The sequence below is a fragment of the Nasonia vitripennis genome (assembly GCF_009193385.2).
Source record: "Nasonia vitripennis strain AsymCx chromosome 1 unlocalized genomic scaffold, Nvit_psr_1.1 chr1_random0002, whole genome shotgun sequence".
Classification (NCBI taxonomy): Eukaryota; Metazoa; Arthropoda; class Insecta; order Hymenoptera; family Pteromalidae; genus Nasonia; species Nasonia vitripennis.
In genome coordinates, this window is record NW_022279588.1 from 6,309,115 (window position 1) to 6,333,248 (window position 24,134).

General features: G+C 41.1%; 1 protein-coding gene across 7 annotated transcripts in view; it reads right to left on the bottom strand.

The window, feature by feature from the left end:
• The window catches only part of LOC103318176 (sodium/hydrogen exchanger 5-like), a 723,013-nt gene that overhangs the window by 514,858 nt on the left and 184,021 nt on the right, over positions 1-24,134 (bottom strand). For all 7 annotated transcript variants that reach the window (XR_004345103.1, XR_004226475.1, XM_031921614.1 and 4 more), the window contains exon 3: positions 22,171-22,260. Coding sequence is in view for 5 of the 7 variants with exons in the window: in XM_031921614.1 (XP_031777474.1) it covers positions 22,171-22,260 (90 nt within the window). In the remaining 2 variants the exon portion in view is untranslated. The remainder of the gene's footprint in view (positions 1-22,170; positions 22,261-24,134) is intronic.

Consider the following 24,134-nt stretch of genomic DNA (forward strand, 5'->3'; position numbering starts at 1 on the left):
TCTCTCGTCGGAGCCGTTGGCCGCTGTCCTCGCCACTGGGACTGGTTGGTCTCGGGCTGGTAGGCAGGCCTCAGTCTCCTCTCTCGTCTCTCTCTGAATACGCCTCGCTTCTCTTCTTCGGGCGGCTCTGGCTGTGTTGCATCGTGCGTTCCTTGCTGCTACAGCCTCCTCCCGGCTCATGTCGTTCTCCGGGGTTGCAGCAGATGCTGGTGGATCTGCTTCCATCTGCTCCTGGTCGACGAGCATGGAGGCAGCTTCGTCTCGTGTCCGCTGCTCCTCTTGATGGCAACGCTCAGCTTCCTCTCTCACCTTCTTCTCCTTCTCGCTCTTTCTCTTTCTCTCCTCTGCTGCGGCAGCGGCTCGCTCTGCTCTGAGCCGCTTCTCATCGTCGTGGGCCTCGCGTAGTCGCTGTTCCTCCTCTCGGGCTCGCCGCTCTTCTCGTTCTCTGGCCTCTTTTCCTCTCTGCTCCATTTCTTCTCGCCGATTTCTCTCTTCCTCTTCTTGTCCCTCCTCTCCTCTCCTCCTCTCGTCTTCGTTGTTTTCCGGTGTCTGGTTTACTTCCTCTGGATGACGGGTCGGGGACCAGTTATCCCAGTCTATCTCGGCCGTCCCAGAGTAGACACCGCCGAAGAATCCTCTGATCGGCGAACCCGGCTCATCGTCGTCCGAGCTGGACAGATATGCCGAGACATAATCTTCCTTTGTGAGCTGAGGAGGATTTTTGCTCTTCTTCTTCTTGTTCTTCCTGCTCTTCTTCGTCGGTGGACCCCCTCCCGAGTTTACTCTAGTCTGGCCCCTCGGAGTAGGGGCGGCAGCGGGAACAACAGGGGATTTGGCGACGTATAACTCCAACTCCCTCTGCGCCCGTCTGCTTTCCTCTGCCTTCGAGCTCTCTTTCCCTCGTGATTCGGCGGATGGCTTCTGCCTCTCCATCCGAATCCCACTCTCCTCCTCTCTCGCAACCTCCTCTCTGACTAAACCCATACGCCGGGGAATTGCCCCTGTCGAGATCGCCTGGCTTAATCTTGTGATCGTCTCTGTCCTTGGCCTCTCCTCGTTGCTCCCATTTCGCTGCTGGCTGCTCTCTGGCCTCGTCATCAGACCAGCTGTGGATTGGCGCAGGCGCAGCCTTGGTGTGGTCGCGCCGATCCTCAAGCTGGTTATCCCCGCCCCTGAACCCTGCAGAGGCGTTGACGACGTTGCTGGCGTTGGCAGTCTAGCTGGTGATTTTGCTACCTGGGCGAACGTCGGTCGTGGCGGTGCAATGTTGGTCGGTGGCGGGCCTGTCGGCACCGTCTCTCTCTCGTCCTCTACTCGTTTCATCCTAAAAACACAAATGAATTAGTATTTTTGCTTAGCCTTTCGCGGCGGGACCCAGCGCTTAAGTTCATCCACGTAAGCCTTTGTCAACCGTCGCGATTTTCCGTCACTGTAGCCTAGTACATAGACTATCGGGGATTTAACCTCGACAATCTCATACGGGCCTTCCCAGTGCGGAGCTAGTTTTTTAGAAACACTCTTGGCTGCGTCGGATAGGACATGGGTCTTTCGCATGACCTCATCTCCTACTTGAAATCGCGCATTTTTCCGCCCCTTGTTATAAACGCGTTCTTGTTTTTCGGTTGCAGCGCTCGTGTATTTCCCCACCAATTCTCGCAGCATATCTAATCTCTTCATCCTGTCCACCCACTTATCTGGCTCCCCTCTTTCCACGGGTTTTCCTCCCTCGATCTCCCGTCGCAAACTCAACACCGGACGAGGATGTCGCCCGTAGTTGAGAAACGTAGGAGAGACTCGAGTAGAAGCTTGCGTCGCCGTGTTAATGGCATGACGAAACTCGTGGAGATGCAAATCCCAGTCGCGATGATCGTTTTTTACATACATCGCGATCATCGTTTTAAGCGTGCGATTCGTACGCTCGACGGGATTTGCCTGAGGATGATAAGGCGGAGTGGTGATATGTTTCACACCGTAGACTTCCAACACTTTCTTCAAGTGTTGGTTGTCGAACTCCTTTCCATTATCGGTTAAAAAATATTCAGGGGTTTCCCACCTGAATAAAATCAACTCCTCCAACGCTCTGGCTACTGACTTTGCATCCGCCTTCCTCAACGGCTTCAATTCGATCCAGCGTGTAAACAAGTCTTGGAACACGACTAGATATTTGAATCGATTTTTGCTCGGAGGAAACTCCATGAGATCAGCTGCGACGATGGCCCAAGGCCGCTCGACGACTCGCCGTCCCATGAGCCCTTTCGCTCCGCTTTGCGCCGTTTTATATTTTTGGCACTCCTCGCACGACTGTACGAACTTGTACACGTCGTGATAGACTCCTCGCCAATAGTACTCTCGAGCCACTCGGTCATATGTCTTCTCTATTCCCAAGTGACCCGAGGAAGGCGGACAGTGTGCATCTCTTATTACTCTCTCCTTCTGTTCCTCCGGCACTACTAATCTCCACGCTTCCTCGCGGTGTGTTATCGGGTCCAGCAAAGCATCCTTGTGCCAACGATAAAGCACTCCATTTTCGATACGCCACCCTAGGTACTTCTCCGGGAATTTTTCAACTTGTTCTCGCAATTTTAAATATTCCGGATCTTGTACCTCCTCAAAAGCGGCAACAGCGTCCTCGCCATTATCGTCGCTTCGGGATAACGCATCCGGAAAATGATTTAGTTCATCTTTTCGATAAATCACGTCAAATTGCCACTGTTGCAATTCAATTGCCCATCTTGCTAGGCGACCGCTGGGATCTTTCAAATTCCTCAGCCACTGCAGACTTTTGTGGTCTGTTATCACGCTGAAGTCGTACCCCTCAATGTACGGCCTCAGCTTTCTGATAGCCCAGACCACTGCCAAGCATTCTTTCTCCGTCGTCGTGTAATTTCTCTCGGCAGAAGTTAGTACACGACTAATATACACTATCGGGTGCTCGCCATCGTCATGGTCTTGAGTCAAAACGGCCCCGATAGCTGCGCCACTGGCATCGCATTGCACTTTGAACGGCCTTGTAAAATCAGGCCGAGCAAGTACAGGGGCCACGGTGAGCGCGTGTCGGAGAGCTTCAAAAGCCTCTTGTTGCTCATCTCCCCACTCCCATTTCTGATCTTTTCGCAGCAGTCGGACGAGCGGGACTTTGAGCTCGGATTCGCGCTCGATAAAGCGCGAATACCAGCCCAACATACCCAGAAATCGTCTTAACTGTTTGACGTTTTTCGGTGCTGGAAAGTTTTTCACTGGCTCTACCCTTTCGGGATCAGGACGCAGTCCCTCCTTGTCCAATAAGAAACCCAGCCACCTGATCTGTGAACAACAAAATTCGCACTTCTCCTCATTCACGACTAGCCCCGCGCCCGTGAGTCGCTTCAGGACAAACTCGAGCCACTCTAGGTGCTCTTCGAAAGTCTCCGTGGCGATCACCAGGTCGTCGAGGTAGGCGAACACTGCTGGCTCGCACGCAGGCCCAAACAAAGCATCTATTAATCTCTGTTGGGTTCTGGGCGCGTTACACAGACCGAACGGCATACGCTTAAACTGCCACAGGCCCGAGCCCGGCACAGAAAAAGCCGTATACTTCCTGCTCTCTGTTGACAACGGGATCTGATAATAGGATTGTTTCAGATCGATCTTTGATAGATATCGAGCACTGCGTAGCCTATCTGTAATCGAGTCCATATTAGGGATTGGATGCTCATCCTTAATAGTGACCCGATTCAAATCTCGATAATCGACGCAAAACCTCCACGTTCCGTCGGCTTTGCGGATCATGACAGGTGCGCTTGTATAATCGCTCGCCGATCTCTCTATGATCCCTTCAAGAAACAATCTCTCAACTTCCTCGACCGCGGCTTGCTGTTTTGCTGGAGATTCACGCCGAGGCTTATGCCGAATCGGCGTGAAGTCCATCAGCTCGATATGGTGCTCCGTAGGATGCGTGAGCCCTATCGATGAGCCTTGGTTTTTAAGGATCTCTTCCACGAGCTCTCTCACCTCCGCTCGCTCCTCCTCCGTGATAGTCGACAGGCCGGCACACTCCGCGTACACGGTAGCTTCCTCTTTGTTGTTTATATCAGCAAATGGTCGCCACTCGCCCTCTTCCGTACGCCACAAACCTCTTCCCAGTCGCACGTCGCAATCGAACTTCTTACAAAAATCCATTCCGAGGATCATTGGTTGTTCGAGCGACGGTGCAGCTTTGAAAGATATGGCTTATTCTTTACCTCCTATATCGAGTATCATCTCCAATTCTCCAAGCACTGAGTGAATGTGCCCCGTGGCTGTGCGGAGCTTAGTTGTGCTCTTCGTTAACCGCTCCCGAAATCTCTCAGCGATTTCTGGACCAATCAACGATAGAGTTGCCCCGGGATCGAGCAGTGCCTGATACACATGCCCGCCTAGGCTCACTGTTAGGAAATTTCTATTTTCCGAGTTTGCTCCGGCCACCACTTCTCCCTCATCCGCACTTTCCCTCGTGCTAATGCCTGGTACAAAAAGCGGTTTTGGCGAGCTTTGAAGTCTTTCGCTACTCGCAGCGTTTCGTCTCTCGCTCTCTTTCTCTACTCCTAACGTTTTGAACCATCGGCAGCCTCTAATGTCTAATTGGACTGCGGTCAGGTCCCCCCTTCTTCTCTCTTCCTTCTCGTTTTCGCTCAGTAACCTCGTGGCCTTCTCCTCAACCTTTCTCAACTCGGCAAACCGACGCGCTTCTTCCTCGTCTTTCTTCTCGGTTTCGTCGAGCTTCACGAGTGGCTGAGCGAACGTAACTCCTCTAATCTCCTTTCCTCCCGTTCTTCCTTGTTCTGGGGGCGCCGGTTTCTTTATTTCTGGGCCCCCAACTTCAAGTTTCCCAGAGCTGTAGTTATCACACGACAGTCGGGGCACGAGAGTAAAGTGACGCCTTCTCGTCCGCACCACTGACAATGGGTCTTAGGAGCGTCCATAGTCCAGTGCGCAGGAGTTGAATTTGTATGCGCCGTCGGAGGAGTTGTGCAGTTCCTCGAGGTGTGCCCCTTCTCTCTGCATCTATAGCAGACTACTTCGGGACACTGTGAGGCGCGATGACCAACACGGTGACACGTGAAGCACGCGCCGAGAAACTCTCCCGCGCTCACGTTGGTCGGTCCTAATGGCGATTTACCCGCACCCGCCGCTGGATTCCTTCCGGTGCGTGGCTGATTTCCTCCGCCCTTCGGTTTATTCGTCGAATCCTGGCTTGATGCAGCAACTTTTCCCGTCGACTTTGATTTATTACCAGAGTCGACGTTAGTGCTTGCGCTCGCGACTTTTGCCGACTCAGAAGCGGACGCTGAAATCGTAGCTTTCTTAGCTTTCGACTTCTTGCCCTTCTTCTGAGTCTCCTCACTTTCTTTCTCTTTGTCTACCGTCTCGACTGCAGCGACCTTAGGCTTAGTCACCCCTCCTGTATATGCCGCGCCGGGAACGTGCATCTTCTCAGCTGGCAATGGCGGAGCATAACGACTGTCCAAGTCTCGCTGCTTCTCCCACCGGCGACCATACTTCTCAAGATCTTCTAAGCTATCAATGAGTTTATCACCGATAGCCTTCCGATACTCGGGTAGAATATTGCGATACGCTATCTGCAACAATTCTCTTTTTGATGGGGGTCGATGGAAGCGTGACACAATGTACTCAAATTTGGCGAGAAACGTCGTGATTTTCTCACCTTTGTGTTGCGTCCTCCTCCTCAAATCCTCCATTAAATCTTCCCTGTCATATTCAGTAACGTAGCGGTGCCTGAATTCTCGACAAAACTCCGTCCACGTCTGAATTTTCTCTCTTTTGGCTCGGAACCAACGGCCCGCCTCGCCCTGGAAAATACACGGCAACACGTTTATCCAGTCGACATCTAAAGCTCGAGTACCTCTTCGGCAATCACTTAACCTTTCCAAAAACTCTTCTGGGTCCTCGTTTCGGCCTTCGCCGGTAAACTGGAAACCCCAGTCTTTGAGTTTTTTTGTGATATCTCGGGCGCTGTCCATTCTCTCATTCCGAGAACCTCTCACCGAGAGTCTTCCCGTCGACGCATGATTCGAGCTATGCTCGAATTCGCTGTCGCTGACGCTCAATAAACTCAAGCTTCCTCTCGGACTTCGTATTCTCGCGGCCCTCTCTTTCCTTTCTGCCTGTCCTCGCTCGCTTCTCCGGATCCTCTTCGCGCGACTCTCGCTCGTGTGAGGAACCTCCGACTGACTCTCCGAACTCCTGTCGCTTGGCCTCGTTCTGTCGAAGAACAATTTTCTCTCTTCTCTCTGGTTCTCTGACTGACTAACGGGCTCCGCTATTCTCTCTTTTCCCCACCTCGGACACTGCAAGGTTGGCCGTTTTATAGCCTGCGTCGAGGTTCGTCGGAGACCTTCCGATCTCATCTCTTCCTCTCTACGCAAACTGTTTTGCTGGCGAATCACTTGGCACACTTTGTTCCATGCTTCTTCGCGCACTTGTTGGAGATTGCGTTGATGCCGTCGTTGCACTTCTTCTTCCTCCTCCTCGATATCGAACTCATGCATCACCTGATTAAAAACGCGATGGCCTTCAAGTTCGAGCTCCTCTTCAAGGGCCCTCTCTCTGGCTTGCTCGTAGGTCATTCCGTTCGCGCGGAGTTCCCCTATGCGAGTCACGCGTTCATTCAAGCGTTCGTTCGTTTCCCGATACCGATTCTCACTCTCTCTTTCGCTTTCAGCCGAACTTCTTCTCGCTCTTGAGCTTACTGACGAGCTTTCCTCATTTCTCTGCTCGTTACAGTTGGCTGTCGCAGAAACATTTCCTCCCGCTAGAGTGGTCGATGGCGTATACCACCGCTCTCTTCCTAGCGGAGGTCAGCTTTCGGCGACAGGAACTCTGCTCGAAATTTCTCTGAGTCCCGGTCGGGCGATAGGTGATTCGCCTATACCTCGTACTATTCGAGCCGAGAAATACTCCCACGCTCCCGGATGTCTCCCTGGCATGCGGTTCTCAAACCGGTAGCCACGCGGTGCTGGAGTCGGAGGCGATATCAAGTTCCCAATTACTGCCGAGGTAATCGGTCGTCCTGATAGCGCCGCCGTAGCAGTCACCAGGGCCGCTCCAGCCCGTGAAGTGACTACACTCGACGACGTCGTAGTCGCCACTGCCGTACTCGGTGGCACGTTTAAATTGACACCACTTCGGCGATCGTCTCCTCCGTTCTCGCTTTCGCTAGAACGTGGATGGATCAACCTTACCTGGTTGTCATTGTTTACTCTTCTCTTCTTTCCCTTCTTTGGTGGAATTTCTCCCAAAATACGCCGCTCTATTTCCTCGCTGGCTATCGCAACTCTCTCGCCTTCGATATCCCACTCATACCACGGCACTCCTTCCAAAGTCGGGTTGGCTTCCGAAATATACGCGCGCAATAATCGATCGCGACGAACCTCAACAGAGCCACGCAAACCAAAACCTCTGGCCTCGAGCTCTTCATCGAGTTCGTACTCTGTCAAACGGCCGATTTTAAATTTCATCGCGCGAAATTCGCGCGAGCTATGCATCAGCCGTTGCATTACGGCGGCATGCGTTTCGTTACTTGCCGCACGATTCATCGCGCTTTCTCACTCTCACGCACGCTCTCTACGCTCCCAATTTCTCCTCCTCTCCACCTCGGCGATCACGAATTCCCCACAAGGGATGCCAATTGCGACGCTGTGCCTCCCAACACAGGTGCGCAACACTTGACGCCTCGTACGCGCCAAGATTTTTCGTTAATCTCGGGATTTAATGTAATCGCCGACGTTTGGGAGAACGTGGAGGAAAGAAGGAGGAAGTAATCACACAATTTATTAACTTGTATTGCATGTATATTTATCCCAGCCCTTCCTTACAGCGTGGTGGCCGTAGCCGCCCACACACAATAGCCACGCAGGGCTCGCCGTCACACCTCTACTCTCATATACGCGCGCACGCCTCGAGTCTCTCGCCTCTGACGTTGCGCAGTCTGACCCGTCTGCGCTCTCTCTCTCCCGCTTCCGAATTTCGGCTCGGCGCGACCCGCTCGAGTAGCGATACGGCCGGCGCGCTCGTTCTCTCTCTCGTTCTCTCTCTCTCTCTCTCTCTCTCTCTCCCGCACGGATACTCGCGAGCACAGCGCGCGCTCACGGCAGCGTTGTCGGCCGAACCAACGCGGCCCCCCCTCTCTACTCTCGAGCACGCACACACGTATCGGCGCGCTCACTAACAGCTCGCGCCGGCGGTCCCGGCCTGGCGAGGCCTAAACCGACGCCGGCGTAGCTATCGGTTGTCCCCTTCCTTCTCTACTCTCTCCCGCTCTTCTCGATGCTCGCGCGCACCGACTTTGCCGCGCGTTGGCAGCAAGCCCGACCTGCTGCTACCGAGCAGCTAGGACTTCTCGAACGCCCCGATGCTTCTCTCTCTCTCGCTCTCGCACACACACACTCTCCCGCGATCCTTCTACGCTACGCTGTTCTCTTCTTTTCCCGCTCTCGTATACACTGGCCCGATGCCCCGTGTAGACGACGTCGAGGTGTACGCCCGCACCGTACACCGCTCTCTCGTCTCACTCACTCTTTCTCGTACACACTCGCGACTTTCTCTCTCTCTCTCTCGCTTCTCTCGGCGGCCTAATGGCTCGCACCGAGAGTATCCCGAGCAACCCAAGAATTCTTACCTGGTGTAGGAGAGACGAACACCAGTCTCTCGTCCCCCAGTGGAAGCCTCGCTAGCCCAGGAGGTGCTGGCTTCCCGTACTCTTTCTCTCTCGCTCTTCCTCTCTCTCTCTCTCTCTCTCTCTCTCTCTCTCTGCAGATAGGGGAATGAAGGCCTGGCTCCCGTTCCGGCTTCCTTCCTCTGGCTGAACGGCTGGATAGTCGTCTCCGGGGAGGGATCTCTTCCTCGGGGCAATGGTCCAGGTCGTGGCGCTGCTGCTCTCTATCTCTCACTCTCACTCTCTTCGTGATTCCCTCTCGCGTGCTCTCGTCACTTCGAAGTGTTATCGACAAGGCTCGGAAAGGAACTGCCGAGCCGCTCCGCCGCGCGCGCTCGGCGTCTCGCCGTCGTCCGTCGGGCCCGGCTGATAACGTAGCCCGATTGGCTGCGCGAGGCGCGAGACGTGCTAATTGGCTGCTCGTTTCGCGCCAGCTCGAACCGGCGAGCTCCCCCCTTGGGTACGTCGGCCAGCGAATTCCACGAATTCCCGGGACGTAGTTCGCGTCCGAGAAAACGCGGGCCTCGCTGGAACCGATCGTCTTTTCTTCCTCGCATCGAGTGAGGTTGCCGCGCAAACAGCAAAGCGCGATTTGCTCGGCTGCGACGTACAACGTCGCAATATATGCAAGTACAATCGTATCCTTTAAAACTATATCATAGTTTGCTGCTCCTTCATTTACTTTAAATTTGTTAGAAGTATATGCAATTCAATAAAATACCCGTAAAAATATTAAGCCCATTACTCCTTTTTATGGTAACGAACTATTTTATTCGCAAATGATCTACGAAGTGGATTACGCTTCCGCTTCTCCGATGTTGATGGTAAATCTCTTTTTAACGACCAACAGTCATCTGCTAACATATTTACGTACCATCTTCCTTGGTACCTGCGCTCCATTTCCTTGATATCTTGGTGAAATCTCTCTCCCTGCTCTTCGCTGTAATCACCTAGGTTTTCTGGAAGCTCATCAACATGCGAATATAAAAAGTGTAATTTTAGATTCATTAGGCAGTCTTGATTTTTGTAACTATTTACTAAATTTAAAACTATTTGTTCGTAATTTGGGCTCTTATGATTTCCAAGAAAATTTTTAATTACGACCTCTAAACATAACCATGCTTCTCTCTCTCTGTATGATTCATTTTCGTAACAAAACTTTCATCATTTATCATCTTACGAATCTGAGGGCCATCGAAAATTCCTTCATTTACTTTAGCATCACTTAATTTGGGAAACTGATTTCGCAGATACTTAAAGCAGCTACCATCTTTTTCTAAAGATTTTACCCATTGTTTCATAAGTCCCAATTTAATGTGCAGAGGTGGTATAAGAATTTTTGATGGATCAACAAGTGGCTTTTCTTTTATATTCTTAGAACCCGGTTGGAACCTTTTTCTAAGGGGCCAGACACTCTTTCTGTAATGATTATTTCTATCCCTACTATCCCATTCACATAAATAGCAAGGATATTTTGTGAATCCCGATTGTTGCCCCAGAAGTATTGTTATGATTTTAAGATCCCCACATATTTGCCATTTATGATCATTGTATTTTATTCGGTCTAATATTACTTTCACGTTACAGTACTCTTCATTCAGTATTACCGAATATCCTATGGGAATGACTGCATAAACATTTGTATTGTGTAACAGAACGGCTTATAAACTTCTCGTCGACGAATCGATGAACAATCTCCACTCGTTGGGGTTGTAACATCCATTTTTAAAGCAATTCATCAACCCAACTATATCTTTGCAGTGAACTAAGGAAAATTCTTCATCTTTAGCGAAATAATCACGATATTTCTTATCTCTGTCTCGGTAGTAAGAAACTTGAATTTTTCCAGCTTCATTAGTAGTTTCTTTTAGCCATGAAGCCAAGCCTTTGGTAGGCCCAAAGCGCGTATGAGATCATTCACTTTTTCTTGTGTAAGTGGACCTTTCTCCTTCTTAGCATTATAGGGGATGTATTCCTCGTCACTTGTATCACTTGTACTAGCAACCTCATTGTCTTCATCAGGCGATTTTTCTTCTTCCGCAATAACATCTCCTTCCTCCATTTCTTCTTCTATCATTTCATCTTTATCATGTCTTTCTAAATTTTCCTCAAGATCTATACTTCCACTTACATACGTACCCAGTGGATCTTCTCTTTTATCAATTGACGATTCATATATAGGTTTCGTGACACTTTCAACGTTAGCGTAATTAATGTGCGACTTGATTTTACTATTAATTCCATACATATTCGTATTACAAAAATTAGTCTTCTTTCCTTAAAGGTTCCTTCCATATCGTAGGCACTTTCAGTTTTACTTCAGTTTTATCATTTTTGCCTTTCTGTAGCATTTTCCTACATATTCCGCATATGATTTTAGGAACCCAATCAAATTCGTCAATTTTCATGTCTAAGTCAAACATGTTCTTGTACTGCTCTTTAATATTTTGATTGATTTTTCTTCTATTTTTTGGGGTCTCATACTTGCCACAAATGTAACAAAAACTATCCCGTTTTGCTATAAGGCATTCTTGGTCACCAGACCTCAAGTGATAAATTCTTGTAGTATTATACTCTTCGAAAGCCAAGTTTCCCACTAACAAAGAGCTGCGGTCGCTCGATCACGAGGCCTGAAAAAAAGGATCGGTCGTTTCCCACCGTCACCACGTGGAGGTACCCTGGGGGCAAACAAACAGCATATTCATATCCGTTCGTATCAAGTAGGAAATACAAGTGATACAAGTGAGATGAAGATTACTGTAACATGACTTTGGAAACCTTTTGGGAAAGAAGACCTTAACACAAACCCAAGATAGTCAACATCAATCATCTTGGGACTTACACTGAGAGAGACACCCGATAATGAAGACTGCCTAATGAATCTAAAATTACACTTTTTATATTCGCATGTTGATGAGTTTCCAGAAAACCTAGGTGATTACAGCGAAGAGCAGGGAGAGAGATTTCACCAAGATATCAAGGAAATGGAGCGCAGGTACCAAGGAAGATGGTACGTAAATATGTTAGCAGATTACTGTTGGTCGTTAAAAAGAGATCTACCATCAACATTGGAGAAGTGGAAGCGTACTCCACTTCGTAGATCATTTGCCAATAAAATAGTTCGTTACCATAAAAAAGAGTAATGGGCTTAATATTTTTACGGGTATTTTATTGAATTGCATATACTTCTAACACATTTAAAGTAAATGAAGAAGCAGCAAACTATGATATAGTTTTAAAGGATACGATTGTACTTGCATATATATATTGTTCTTTGCTTTATGGTTTACATTACCTTTTGCATTGTTTCAGTTTGTAACTATTTTTTTCACTCTCTTTACGTCCACGACCTTGAACTAACCTTGAACTGACCATAAATATAACCTTATGGGACTATACTGACTCTGGATTCGGATTCAGCTACCCCAAAATCCCCTAAATGTCATGGTTTGATTTTACTTTTTATGAATCTTTATGATTTAACCTTCAACTGACCTTGACCATGACCTGATAGGGTTCTAATAAGCCCGGATTCGGATTCAGCACCCGAAAAAATCCCAAGATACCATGGTTTAGTCTTTTCTTAATGTATTTTGATAATTTGACCCCTATTAGACCTTGACTTAAGATCTGATGGGGTTAAAATGACCCTGGATTCGCTTTCAGCGATCCCAAAAACATAAGTACCGTGGTCAAGTTTTTGGGACTTACAATTTTTTTTTATTGTGGAGCTGTGTAATCTTGTGCAATTACAAAAACCTGCGTTTATATTTAAATTCCTTAAAATAATTACAATAGCACCAACTTATAATCCTAATTTATGAAGAAGTAATCCATTAATAGTTAATGAATTCAGAAATTCTTTAGGTAAGATGATATCTGAATTTCCTCCATTATCGTCTTCCGCTGTATCTTTACTAGAATAATTTACAGATTGACCTTTGATTCTACTTGAAATATTATTGCTTCCTCTCCTAGAGGAAGCTTTGTAATAGTAAAATTTTGAGTTTCGTCAAAACTTCTAGAAAATACTTTTTGGTGTGTTAGAAGTTCAAATCACGTGTTTTTAGAAAATGTCTGTATGGATGTGTGTGTGTGTGTGTGTGTGTGTGTGTGTGTGAATGTGTGTGTGTATATGTATACGGTAATATTTCTGGAACTACTCCGTCAATATCATTAAAATTTGACATGCATGTATATTTTGGGAGTCTGAATTCGGGAAAAACATTTATTTTTTATTTTTCTAACTATTTTTTTATGGCCAATTTTTGATTTTTAAAAAACACTATTTTGCGTTTTTTTCAATCATTCCATCGTTACAAACAATTCAGCTAATATGCATTTGAAATAGAATAAAATTACCTACTTTTCCCCGTTTGGCCCTCGGGATCGACCGCTTTGTTCGGCAGATAAAATGGAAAAGGTGATTTTTTTTTTTTAAATTCATATCTCTGAAACTAAACGGCATAACCTCGCGAAAAAATTATGTCAATGGGTCACGTGTCGTATTACGGTTCTTAAGATATCAAGGTTTCAATTTTTTTTTGAAATTTTTTTGATTCTTTATATCTCTAAAACAATGTAGTCAAATGCTTCAAAATTTTATTTGCTGATTCACCATAAAAAAAGCTATTTGCTGCTAAAATTTTAAACGATTTCGTCGAGCGGTTCTCAAGTAAAGAGCTAAAATGTAAAAACTGATTTTTCTGTAATAATGTCTTCCTCTTTTGTTAATATGTCATTAAGAATCCTTTGCGAAAGTTTGAATATTTACTATTAGTTACATTTAATAGACATTGTATAAAATTATTGTCATTGTCATATACATGCATATTTTCATTTAGTGTCATACATTTAAAACTTGGCCAGGAATAACTGTATTTTATAAAATTTTCAATTTTTTATGTATGACTACCATGACAAACTACTGGTAACGTTTGTCTAAAGTCCCCAAATAAAATTAATGTTTCACCCCTATAAATGTCCTTTACATCACATTTATCTTGAACTAGTCGATCTGCAACTTCAGAAGCATATTTTGATATCAATGATATTTCGTTTCAGATAATAATTTGTACAGCTTTTATTTATTTTCGATCATTTAAGTTAGCGTTTACGTTACAAGTTGTACACTCAGTTTTGTTGAGTAGTAATTTAAAACGTGTATGAACCTTTTTCCATTATTTAATGAATATGCTACAAGTCCTGCCAAGCTACACATAATATGTGTGAAAACTTATATGTGCAAATCCACAGAAAATCAGACACTTCAGGGGGTCTGAGTAAACAAAATTGAAAACCGCTGTCAATTCATTGGCACGTAGCTTCCTCAAACTAAATTTATAGGACCAATAAATAAAATATTGTTTAGAGGAAGCAAAAGTTTTGAGAAAAATCGGTTTTTACATTTTAGATAGCTTTTTTTATAGTAAATCACCAAATAAAATTAAAGCATTTGACTACATTGTTTTAGAGATATAAGAAATGAAAGTTTTCAAAAAAAAGAAAAAAATTGAAACCTTGATATCTTAAGAACTATATGGATTTAAAAGCTGCGAAACAAACTTAGCCAAAACACATAAAATATCTACTATTTTCTAAAATCTCAAGTGCAATAAGGCCTTTTTACGTCCGTAATCAAGGCACAACAAAAATCATTTTTTCAGTTTTTGGTTTATTACTGAAAAAATAAGTAGTCAAATCACTTGAAATTTATATGGGATATAGTTTGATACGTTATTCATCAACATGATTTTTTTCGTGAGGTTATGATGTTTAGTTTCAGAGATATAAATTTATAAAATCACCTTTTTCATTTTATCTGCCGAACGAAGCGGTCGATCCCGAGGAACAAACTAGGAAAAGTAGGTATTTTTATTCTCTTTTGAATGCATTATAGCTGAATTGTTTGTAACAGTGGTATGATTGAAAAAAAAACGCAAAATAGTGTTTTTCAAAAATCAAAAAATGACGATAAAAAGAAAAATAGTTCAGAAAATTAAAAATAACTGTTTTTCCCGAAGTCAGAATCCAAAAATAGATATGCATGTCAAATTTTATTGATATTGACGGCGTGGTTCCAGAAATAGTACGGTATACATACACACACACGTCCACACACACACACACATCCATACGGACATTTTCTAAAAACACTTGATTTGAACTTCTAACACACCAAAAAGTGTAGTATTTTCTAGAAGTTTTGACGGAACTCCAAATTTTATTATTACAAAGCTTCCTATAGGAGGAAGTAACATTTGAGAGCACACCTACCAGACCAAATTTTTTAGGCTCTTGTGGCCACCCAGAATTCGAAAAACCTTGGGATTCCACGATTCCGAAATACCTATTTTTTTGCCGGGCACTTTAAATTCTCTTATGGGAATTTAACACGGGGAAAATTATCAAAAACTAGCTGCGATTCAACTTTATCCACTCAGTGTATGAAGGCGCAATCTGAAAATGTGTATTACTAGGATCAAAGTATTAGAAAATAGCTTTAATTTGAGGGCTGGTGATTTTTTTTTATTTTTAAAATCTTTATAACTTTTTATCCTAGCCGTCAATTTTAACCACCTGGGGCTCAAATTAAACGTTATTACACTTACTTTTGTTTTAAAAATTTAGATCAACGTTTTTATTGTCTGATCAGCTATATATATATATATATATATATATATATATATATATATATATATACACTGATGAAACCAGTCAAATGTTCAAATACGAAATCAGAAGAAAAAAGCTTTAATTTGAGGGCCGAATGGTTGAAATTGACGTGTTGGATCAAAAGTTATAAGGATTTTAAAAATAAAAAAAAAGTTTTCATGATTCTTCGCTATTTTCAAGCTTAGACAACTTTTTACCTAGACAACCATTTTTATCTCACCAGCCCTTGATTTGAAGCTTTCTTCGAATACTTCGATCATATTAATGCACATTTTTGGATTGCGCCTCCGGAAATTGAGTACCTACAGTTGAGCAATGGTTAATTTTCGTTAATTTTGTCCATGTTAAATTCCCATAAGAGAATTTAAAGTGCCCGGCAAAAAAAATAGGTATATCGGAATCGCGGGTACCCAAAGTTTTTCGGGTTCTGGGTGGCCTTATAAACCCGAAAAAGTTGGTCTAGTAGGTGTGCCCTCAAATTTCAATTTTGTTCATTCAGACCTCCTAAAGTGTCCGGTTTTCTGTGGATTTGCACATATGTTTATGTATATGTGAAAACTGTAAAAAGTCTATTAAAACATTAAGTAAGTAACTTTTTCCATTTTCGCCTGGTCCATCAATAAAAATGCATTATTCTTTTTATATTTCAGGCTTTGTTAAACTTTATCCAATATGTTTTATTGATTATTTTTAAGAGAATTTAATTTAATTTGTATATTATGCAGTATATTAATTTTATCGTTTAATTCACCAATATCACAATTATTATATTTAACGCTATATTTTCACCATTTTTTTTCATATTTAGGATGATAAATTTTATTTTTTGTGTTTTGCATACTATTGGTATATAAGGATTTTCTAGACGCGATTAGGGTACGGTGATACGTAAATTAAGAGACACTTCACAAAAGGAGTAAGATTAATAAACGTGGCTTTATTGTAGCTTGAACTAACAACAGGACTTCGACTAGACGCGTGACGTGAACGGAGAGCGTGTTGCTGGCTCGAGAAGCTGACAATCAGTGAGGCGGTGAGCAGAAAACGCCGCCGAGCTCAGCGGCGGGTCACGTGATTGAGACGGCTTAGCATCTTGGGCGCTGTGGCGCCATCGGACAGGGCTCGATGTCACGTGGGATCGCCAATATTCCAACACTTCCTCCCGATTTCACTCGACATCGTCAAGTCTTCCTTTGGACCTGTATCCGCCGTCTTCCATTGCACCTCTGCTCACGGTCATCACTGTGAAGTTATTCTGTAACATGAAAACTATGTTAATTTCCTAGAAACAATTTAGTTTATTATAACTATCAGAGGGCAAAGGCTTAGTAAAAATATTTGCTCGTTGCTCCTTTGATTTTATCCATTTTATCTTTACATAGCCGTTTTGTGCGCACTGCTTAACGTAATCCTCATGTACCTCCGTCATATGCCTGAGCTTATTACTTCCATTCATCTTTGTGCAACTACTGCTGCTTTGTTATCGCACCATAAGATGATTTGAAAGTATATCATATCTGAAATTACTTTCAATGTCAGACACATGCTGATTGCTTCTCTAGAAGCATCACTCATAGCCACATACTCAGCTGGGCATATTGCCAGAGCCACATAGGCCTGTTTGTGCGTTCTCCACGCTATCGTATCTCCGTACAACATAACTACATAACCACTAGTAGTAAGTAAGTTCTTGCAATCTGCAAAACTCACATCTGAGAATGACTCCATTCCTTCACTTAATTCCCTGTACGTTAATTGCCAACTCGCAGAGTAAGCAATGTACTTAAGGGGACAGATACACCTTTAATTGTCAAAAAATGAAAAATCTGATTTTTTGTTTATATTTGTCCTTATATTGTTTAAAAAATAAATTAAACTATTAAATATATTCAGGTATAATGTAAAAAAGATATAACACTGTTTATGTGTGCCATATTATCAGGTATGACATTTCTTCGAAGGCCAAAATTCAGAATTTCCATTTTTCAGCTACCGCAGACTTACTTAAGATTTGGGCTTCGAAGGGCACTTTTATACTGATGCATATGCTTCAAACACATATAGTTTCCAGATGAATGTGGGGTTTTGCAAAAAAATATTATTTAAAAAAGTTTGCTTAAAATAATCAACAAAAATTGATTTAACGATTTAAAAAGTAACAAATTTTATATCTAGTTTTTTTAATTAATATCCAGAGAACTTTTTAAAATAATATTTTTTTGCAAAACCCCACAATCATCTGGAAACTATATGTGTTTGAAGCATATCTATCAGTATAAAAGTGCACTTCTTAAAATAATCAACAAAAAATGTTTAAACACTTTAAAAAGTAACAAATTGTATGTTAATATCCAGAAAACTTTTTTAAATAATATTTTTTTGGAAAACCCCACACTCATCTGGAAACTATATGTATTTAAAGCATATCTATTAGTGTAAATGTGCCCTTCGAAGCCCAAATCTTAAGTAAATCTGCAGTAGCTGAAAAATGGAAATTCTGAATTTTGTCCTACGAAGAAATGTCATACCTAATAATATGGCACATATAAACATTGTTTTATGTTTCTTATATTATACCTGAATATATTTAATAGTTTAATTTATTTTTTAACAATTTAGGAAAAATATAAACAAAAAATTGAATTTTTCATTATTTGATAATTTAAGGTGTATCCGATCCCTTAACGTCCAGTTGCCACAATATATAGTCGTGTTTGTTTGCTATGGCTAGGACTGCTCTTACAAGTGCAAGTCGTGATACTGGAGCGTATGTTTCGCAGAGATCGTAGAGGTTCGAATCTTTGAAGCCTCTTATGACGATTCTTGCCTTGTAGTCTGGGTGTTTAATTCCGTTATCTTTACGTTTAAAGACGTACCAAAATGTTTAACTTCTTGACATCCTTGCACGTTTTACTAACTATTTCGTATACTCGATTCTTCTGAAGATCTTCTCTTTCTTTTATTCTAGGAAGCGCCGTGTAGCTTTCCTTGTACTAATAGGCCTAGCTTCTTGTTGAGATGTGTTCGTGGCGTTTGCTGGGAAGCGACGCGTCCAGGTCCTTGGCTCCTTTGTTGAGTGTAAATCTCTTTCTTTTCACTTTTACGTATAACTTTTTACTTTCCCGATTCACGCAGTGGAAGCGTGCTGGGCCCATAATCTGTCAGAATAAAACGATTATCTAGACACGAGCGGGAATAAGAACACTTTATAAGAGGAGTAAGATTACTAAACGTGGCTTTATTGAAACTTGAAGAGAGCAACGGGGTTTAAACGCGTAACGTGAACGTGGAGCGCTTTGCTGGCTCAAGGAGCTAGCAAGCAGTGAGGTGGCGAGCGGAGAGCGCCGCCGAGCTCAGCGGCGGGTCACGTGACTGAGACAGCTTAACATCTTGGGCGCTGTGGTGCCATCGGACAGGGCTCGATGTCGCGTAGGATCGCCAATATTTTAAGACTTTTGCAAGTAATCTTATTATTTAATGGTTTTGTGCAATATTTCATTAAATAATTTATGAAAATTGCTCAAAATTCAGGTATCTTCCTCTTTTTATATCAAAATGTGAGTGCAAAATTTAAAAAAATATAACAATTAAATTAAAAAATTACAAATTTTGGTAGAACCCCACCTTAATGACGTCATTTTATAACGTCATTTCATAACGTCAGTGAATGACGTCATTTTTTTCAACAAGGCAGTCCTCCTGAAGCATTGTATCGATCATTAGAATATCGAATGCATAAATTATCTCACGTCATATATGGATTAGCAGTACATCTTATGAGTTAACAATATGTTAAGTTTAAAGAAGGCTGTGAAGAAATATTTTTAACTAAAAATTTAAACACAACGTTAACGTTAACTGCATGGTTTCTACTTAATCAGAATGATGAAAATAAAAGAAATTATTTATGCACGGATATACCATACATGCATAAATTTAATGAAATTAAAAATGAATGAACAGCAAAAATAGTAGTAGCCTACGACACCCTTGACTCCCACTCGTGCTCAAAACATCACCCGCGTCTGAAAAAGATACTTCCCCCTTGTTACACACCGTACATTCTATAATAAGTGCAATTTCAAAATTTTTTAAAATTTCAAAAATTATTAAAATTTAAAAAATTTTGAAAATCTTGAACATTTAAAAAATTTTTTAAAATACCTATACAGACACACATATCCATCGGATGGGCTGCAGAGTGAGGAAGAAAACTACTCCCTTGTGAGAAAAAGACTTTTTCCTCCCAAGGAAGTTTTTTTCTGCTGCTAAGAAAAACTCGATTTTCCATTCATCTTACATGCATGGAAAGTAGCCTTTTTCGTACACGTATCATACAAAAAAAGTTATACAATCCAATTTTTACCAGATTATATCTTGCTTAATCAAAAAACTGTGAATTACATATTAAAGTTGAATCTAAATATTAAGATTTAAAGGAAATATATCAAAACATATGATAAATATAATTAAATGTACTAATCAAAAGTTATTATAAAATTGAAAAGTAGATTAATTTATCTTTTTTAATCAATAAAAATGTTTGACTATTTGTAAAATTAATTTGATGAATTTTATTTTTTTTCAATTTTATATAAAAGTATTATATTCGAAATTCGTTTTTTTAATAAAAATTATAGAAATTACATATGCATGTGTACTTTATTTCAAAGAAGGCTGTAAAGAAATGTTGTTTAATAAAAATTTAAATATAACGTTAACGTTTATTTTCAATTTGATAAAAGTTTTATATTCGAAATTCTTAACTAAGTCTTTCTGTATATCGTCGGTACTTCCGAAGAGTAGTAAAGCTTTTCGCAAGATTCTACAAAATTTATTCAAATTATTTCACAATGTTTATGAAAGCTTACTGCAATCTTTCTCAGTAAGTTGAACGGCGTTCCAAGCTTTCAGTAGTTGAACGGCTTTCTCAAGCTTTCAGTAAGCTTTAATTCATTTTACTGAAATATTTAATAAAATATTTCAAAAAGATTCCTTGAAATATTTTAGTAATATTGAGTGGAATATTTCTGAGGCGTCGGTTCCTGATTTCTGAGGTGTCGGCACCTGAGCTGGAGGTGTCGCGGACATTTCCATCTTTCAGGAAGGTTACACGAAAGCTTTATGAAAGGTTTCCAAGCTTCTGTGGAATCTTTTAGCAAGCTTCCCTTTACCTCCCATGCTATTTGCAGTCGCTATTGTATTTAATATTTACCCACGTAATGTACAATTTGAGAACATTTTATTAGAATGTACGATACATTTACTTTATCATTTTTTCCAATATCAAAAGATTCTAAAAATATTTATTTTGATACAATTATTACATTTTGATAAAATTAATATTGACGAACTTGAGGTATTATATCGTTGGTCCCTACGAAGAGTACTACCGTCCATATTCGCCGCGAAGAGTAGTACAGTTCGTGTTTTTGCGGCGAAAAGTAGTACAGTTCAGATTTTACGGCGAAAAGTAGTACAGTTCAGATTCTCGCGGCAAAGGCTAGTACAGTTCAGATACTCGCGGCAAAGTGTAGTACAGTTCAGATTCTCGCGGCGAAGAGTAGTACAGTACAGATTCTCCCGACGAAGACACTGTACAAACCCTACAGAAAAATAATCCTACACCCTAAACAATAGAATATTTCGAAATATACCAGTCTGGTAATGGCTTACACTAATAAGAAAGTCATTTTAGATTCCGGCGAACAGAGCTTGCAAGAAATTCGGTACTGACAACATGAATTTTGTATGCCGTTCTAGGTGAAAACCCGACAAGGAGTAATAAATGTTAACTTAACATACGTGCATGGAAAAGACCTGTTTCCATGCATCTAAAGTAAATGACAAGCTTCTCATTTCGAGCGTATGGAAGGGAATAGCCATACTCAAAAATGCTTTAAAATTTTCTAAATTTTTTTTATATTTTGTAAAATGTTTAAATGGATTTTGAAAGTTTTACACGACTCAAAATAAAAAACTTTCTATTCACTTGATACGCATAAAAACGGGTCTTTACATGCTCTTGTCAAAAAAAGTACAGTGTGCATGAGACGGAGACAAGTGCTCAAATCTCACCCTCGTTAGAAATAGCCCCCCCCCCCTAGTTGCACAATATACTATTATTGACGTTATTTATAACATCTTATGTGAGGAAATAGATATTATATCCTGATAATATCTGAAAGATATTTCGTCAGGAGAAAGTAAAGTTACGAAATGCAAATAGATAACGTCTAGGTGTTCAGGATCGCCGATGACGGGATACAAAATAAAAATTTTTTGCGTCAGAGAATTTTGTGAGGAGTGCAATAAAGGCCAAGTAGAATTCGGCATTAAGTATGATTATCAAGAGAGTTGACAAAAACTAAATATTAAACAAAAGAAATTCATATTGAAGTTATGAAAGATTGCAGATTGCCTAAGGCTTATAAATTTAGAATTCTTTTAAGTGGAAAAAAAACTGACCTACGGGCTATGAACGATAGACGGCTCGTACCAAATGAGTTTCATGATTTTTTCAGAGAATTCATAGAAATATAAAAATAAAAACTTCATTATCTAATATAATTTGTTGTTTAATTTATTATTTGCACATTAAAACAATACTAAAACACCAATTAGGAGGAACCAAAGAGCCAAGGATTTAGTAGCAGTTTTTAAGTTGTGCTAGTCTTTGTAGAACTGACGATTTTATAACTACTATAACCATATCCTAAGAGTTTGAAATCAAGCATTTTTACATTTATTATTTTATATAAAAAATTGTCTCTAGAATGTTAATCCAGCGACATAATACTTACACGTTCATGTATTCTTTCGTTCATAGTAGGTTTTCGTTTTTCAGCTCGCTTAACGTTTAATATTTTAACCAGTGGTTTTATTGTTATACCCTAAAAGAATATATATATATATATATGTTTAAATTTACGTAAAAAATATGTACACGCGCACACTCACACAATTATACATACACACAAACCCACATATCTTCCTATATAATAAAGTTATTTCTTCGAAAATTCTGCATACTATAATTCCAATAGGAAATTCCTCGACAAGACCTTTATCTCGAGAAATTTTCTCTTGGTATTTTAGTATGTAGAATATTTATATTTTTTATTTAAGGAGTTTGAATATTACACCAATGAATCGTCATTAACATTATAGACTTGGTGATTTATTTACAAGGGTGAACACTCCCACGTTTGTTATTCATTTATATTTACGAACTTATTGATTATTACCTAACGATCAATCGCTACATACATATAAAATTGATCGCTTTTTGAATCAAGACGGATCGTAAAGCAAAACTTTTAAAGTAAAATTAATATGATTCCAAAACCACTTGCTATTTTTGCAAAACATTACATTTATTTTCGAGATTTTTTCTTTGCTAGGAATATATATTTAAAAGCTTATTTGAATGGATTTTATAACTTTTCAGAAAAGAAAATATAATTATAATACTAAGATACAGATTTATGAGGATGGATACAAAACCTATAGTTGCCAATATTTTACCTATGTTTTTTAAACCGATTTCATATCCTTTTCATGCGTTTTATTAAAGTTTAGAGGAAATGAACTTAACATAAATGATCTCCGCGCTCTTAAGAAAGTTGTATCTCGCTGCTGCTTGAAGAAAGCCGTATCTCGGCGCAAACTTATTTTTGTGACTTTTCTATGTCATTTCTAGTCCACATGTGATTAATTTTCTGCAATTGTATTATGGTCATTTATCACACTTTTTAGGTACGACAAATGCTTATTTTAGAAATTGTCTAAAAAAATTAATTTTTTTATTTTTAGGCACGACCGTAGTACGAAAGTGCCTTAAAGTTTCGTCAGCACAAAATGTGTGACATGCGATATCTCACGCAATTTTTGACCAATCAGGCTAAAATTTTGGAGCCTCTCCTCTTGCACAAACAACAAAACTATTCTTTTATCCTGATTTTCTACGTTGTTCTAAAATGCGGGCACAATTACTTCAATTTTTGCGTGTTTTTTTAATAAAAATTTTGGTGTTATACAATTATGTCTGAGAGACTTTAATCAATCAGGCTAAAAATTTGTGTAAAAATTCCCCTTATAATAAGCTGTAATCCCCTGTATCTCCTTAAAGTAAGCTGACGGATTTATTTAGGGTTTGATCCTGCACATATAAGCAGAATGCGGTCACGTCAAAAAAATCGCTAAAAAGGTTTTTTTTGCTCTAATACGAATTCTAAGCATTCTACAAGAAAAAGTTCAAGAGTAAAGTTGTAGATATTTAAAAAATACAACATTTTTTATAAAAATCAAATCATGAAAATGCGTTGGACTCGCATTAACAAATTATTTGCCATAAAACTTTACAGATTTACGTTTTACATGAAAATATTAAATGTGAAAGGTGTAGATATTCTTAAAACACGGCATTTTACTATGACAAATATTTTTTTAAAACGCTTTATTGAAAGAAAAATTCTCAAAAACGGTTTTTAAAGGTGATACAACACAAAAATGTTAGATAGCGAGCGCGCAGATCGAGCGTCGTTGGTTATAGCAAGCGCGAAGCGCGAGCGTATGCAATCGTACCTTAACGGTAAAATACGAAGCGTTGTGCAAGCCGACAAGTCACCGTGGCTGTAAGGCCGCACGTGGCGCGCTAGTTATTGTAATGTCCCACGTTTATACCGGATAAAGCGACTACTATTATAATTTTACATCAAGCCTGCAACCGCGCGTGCACGTAGCACTGCATAAGGCTATCGGGTGC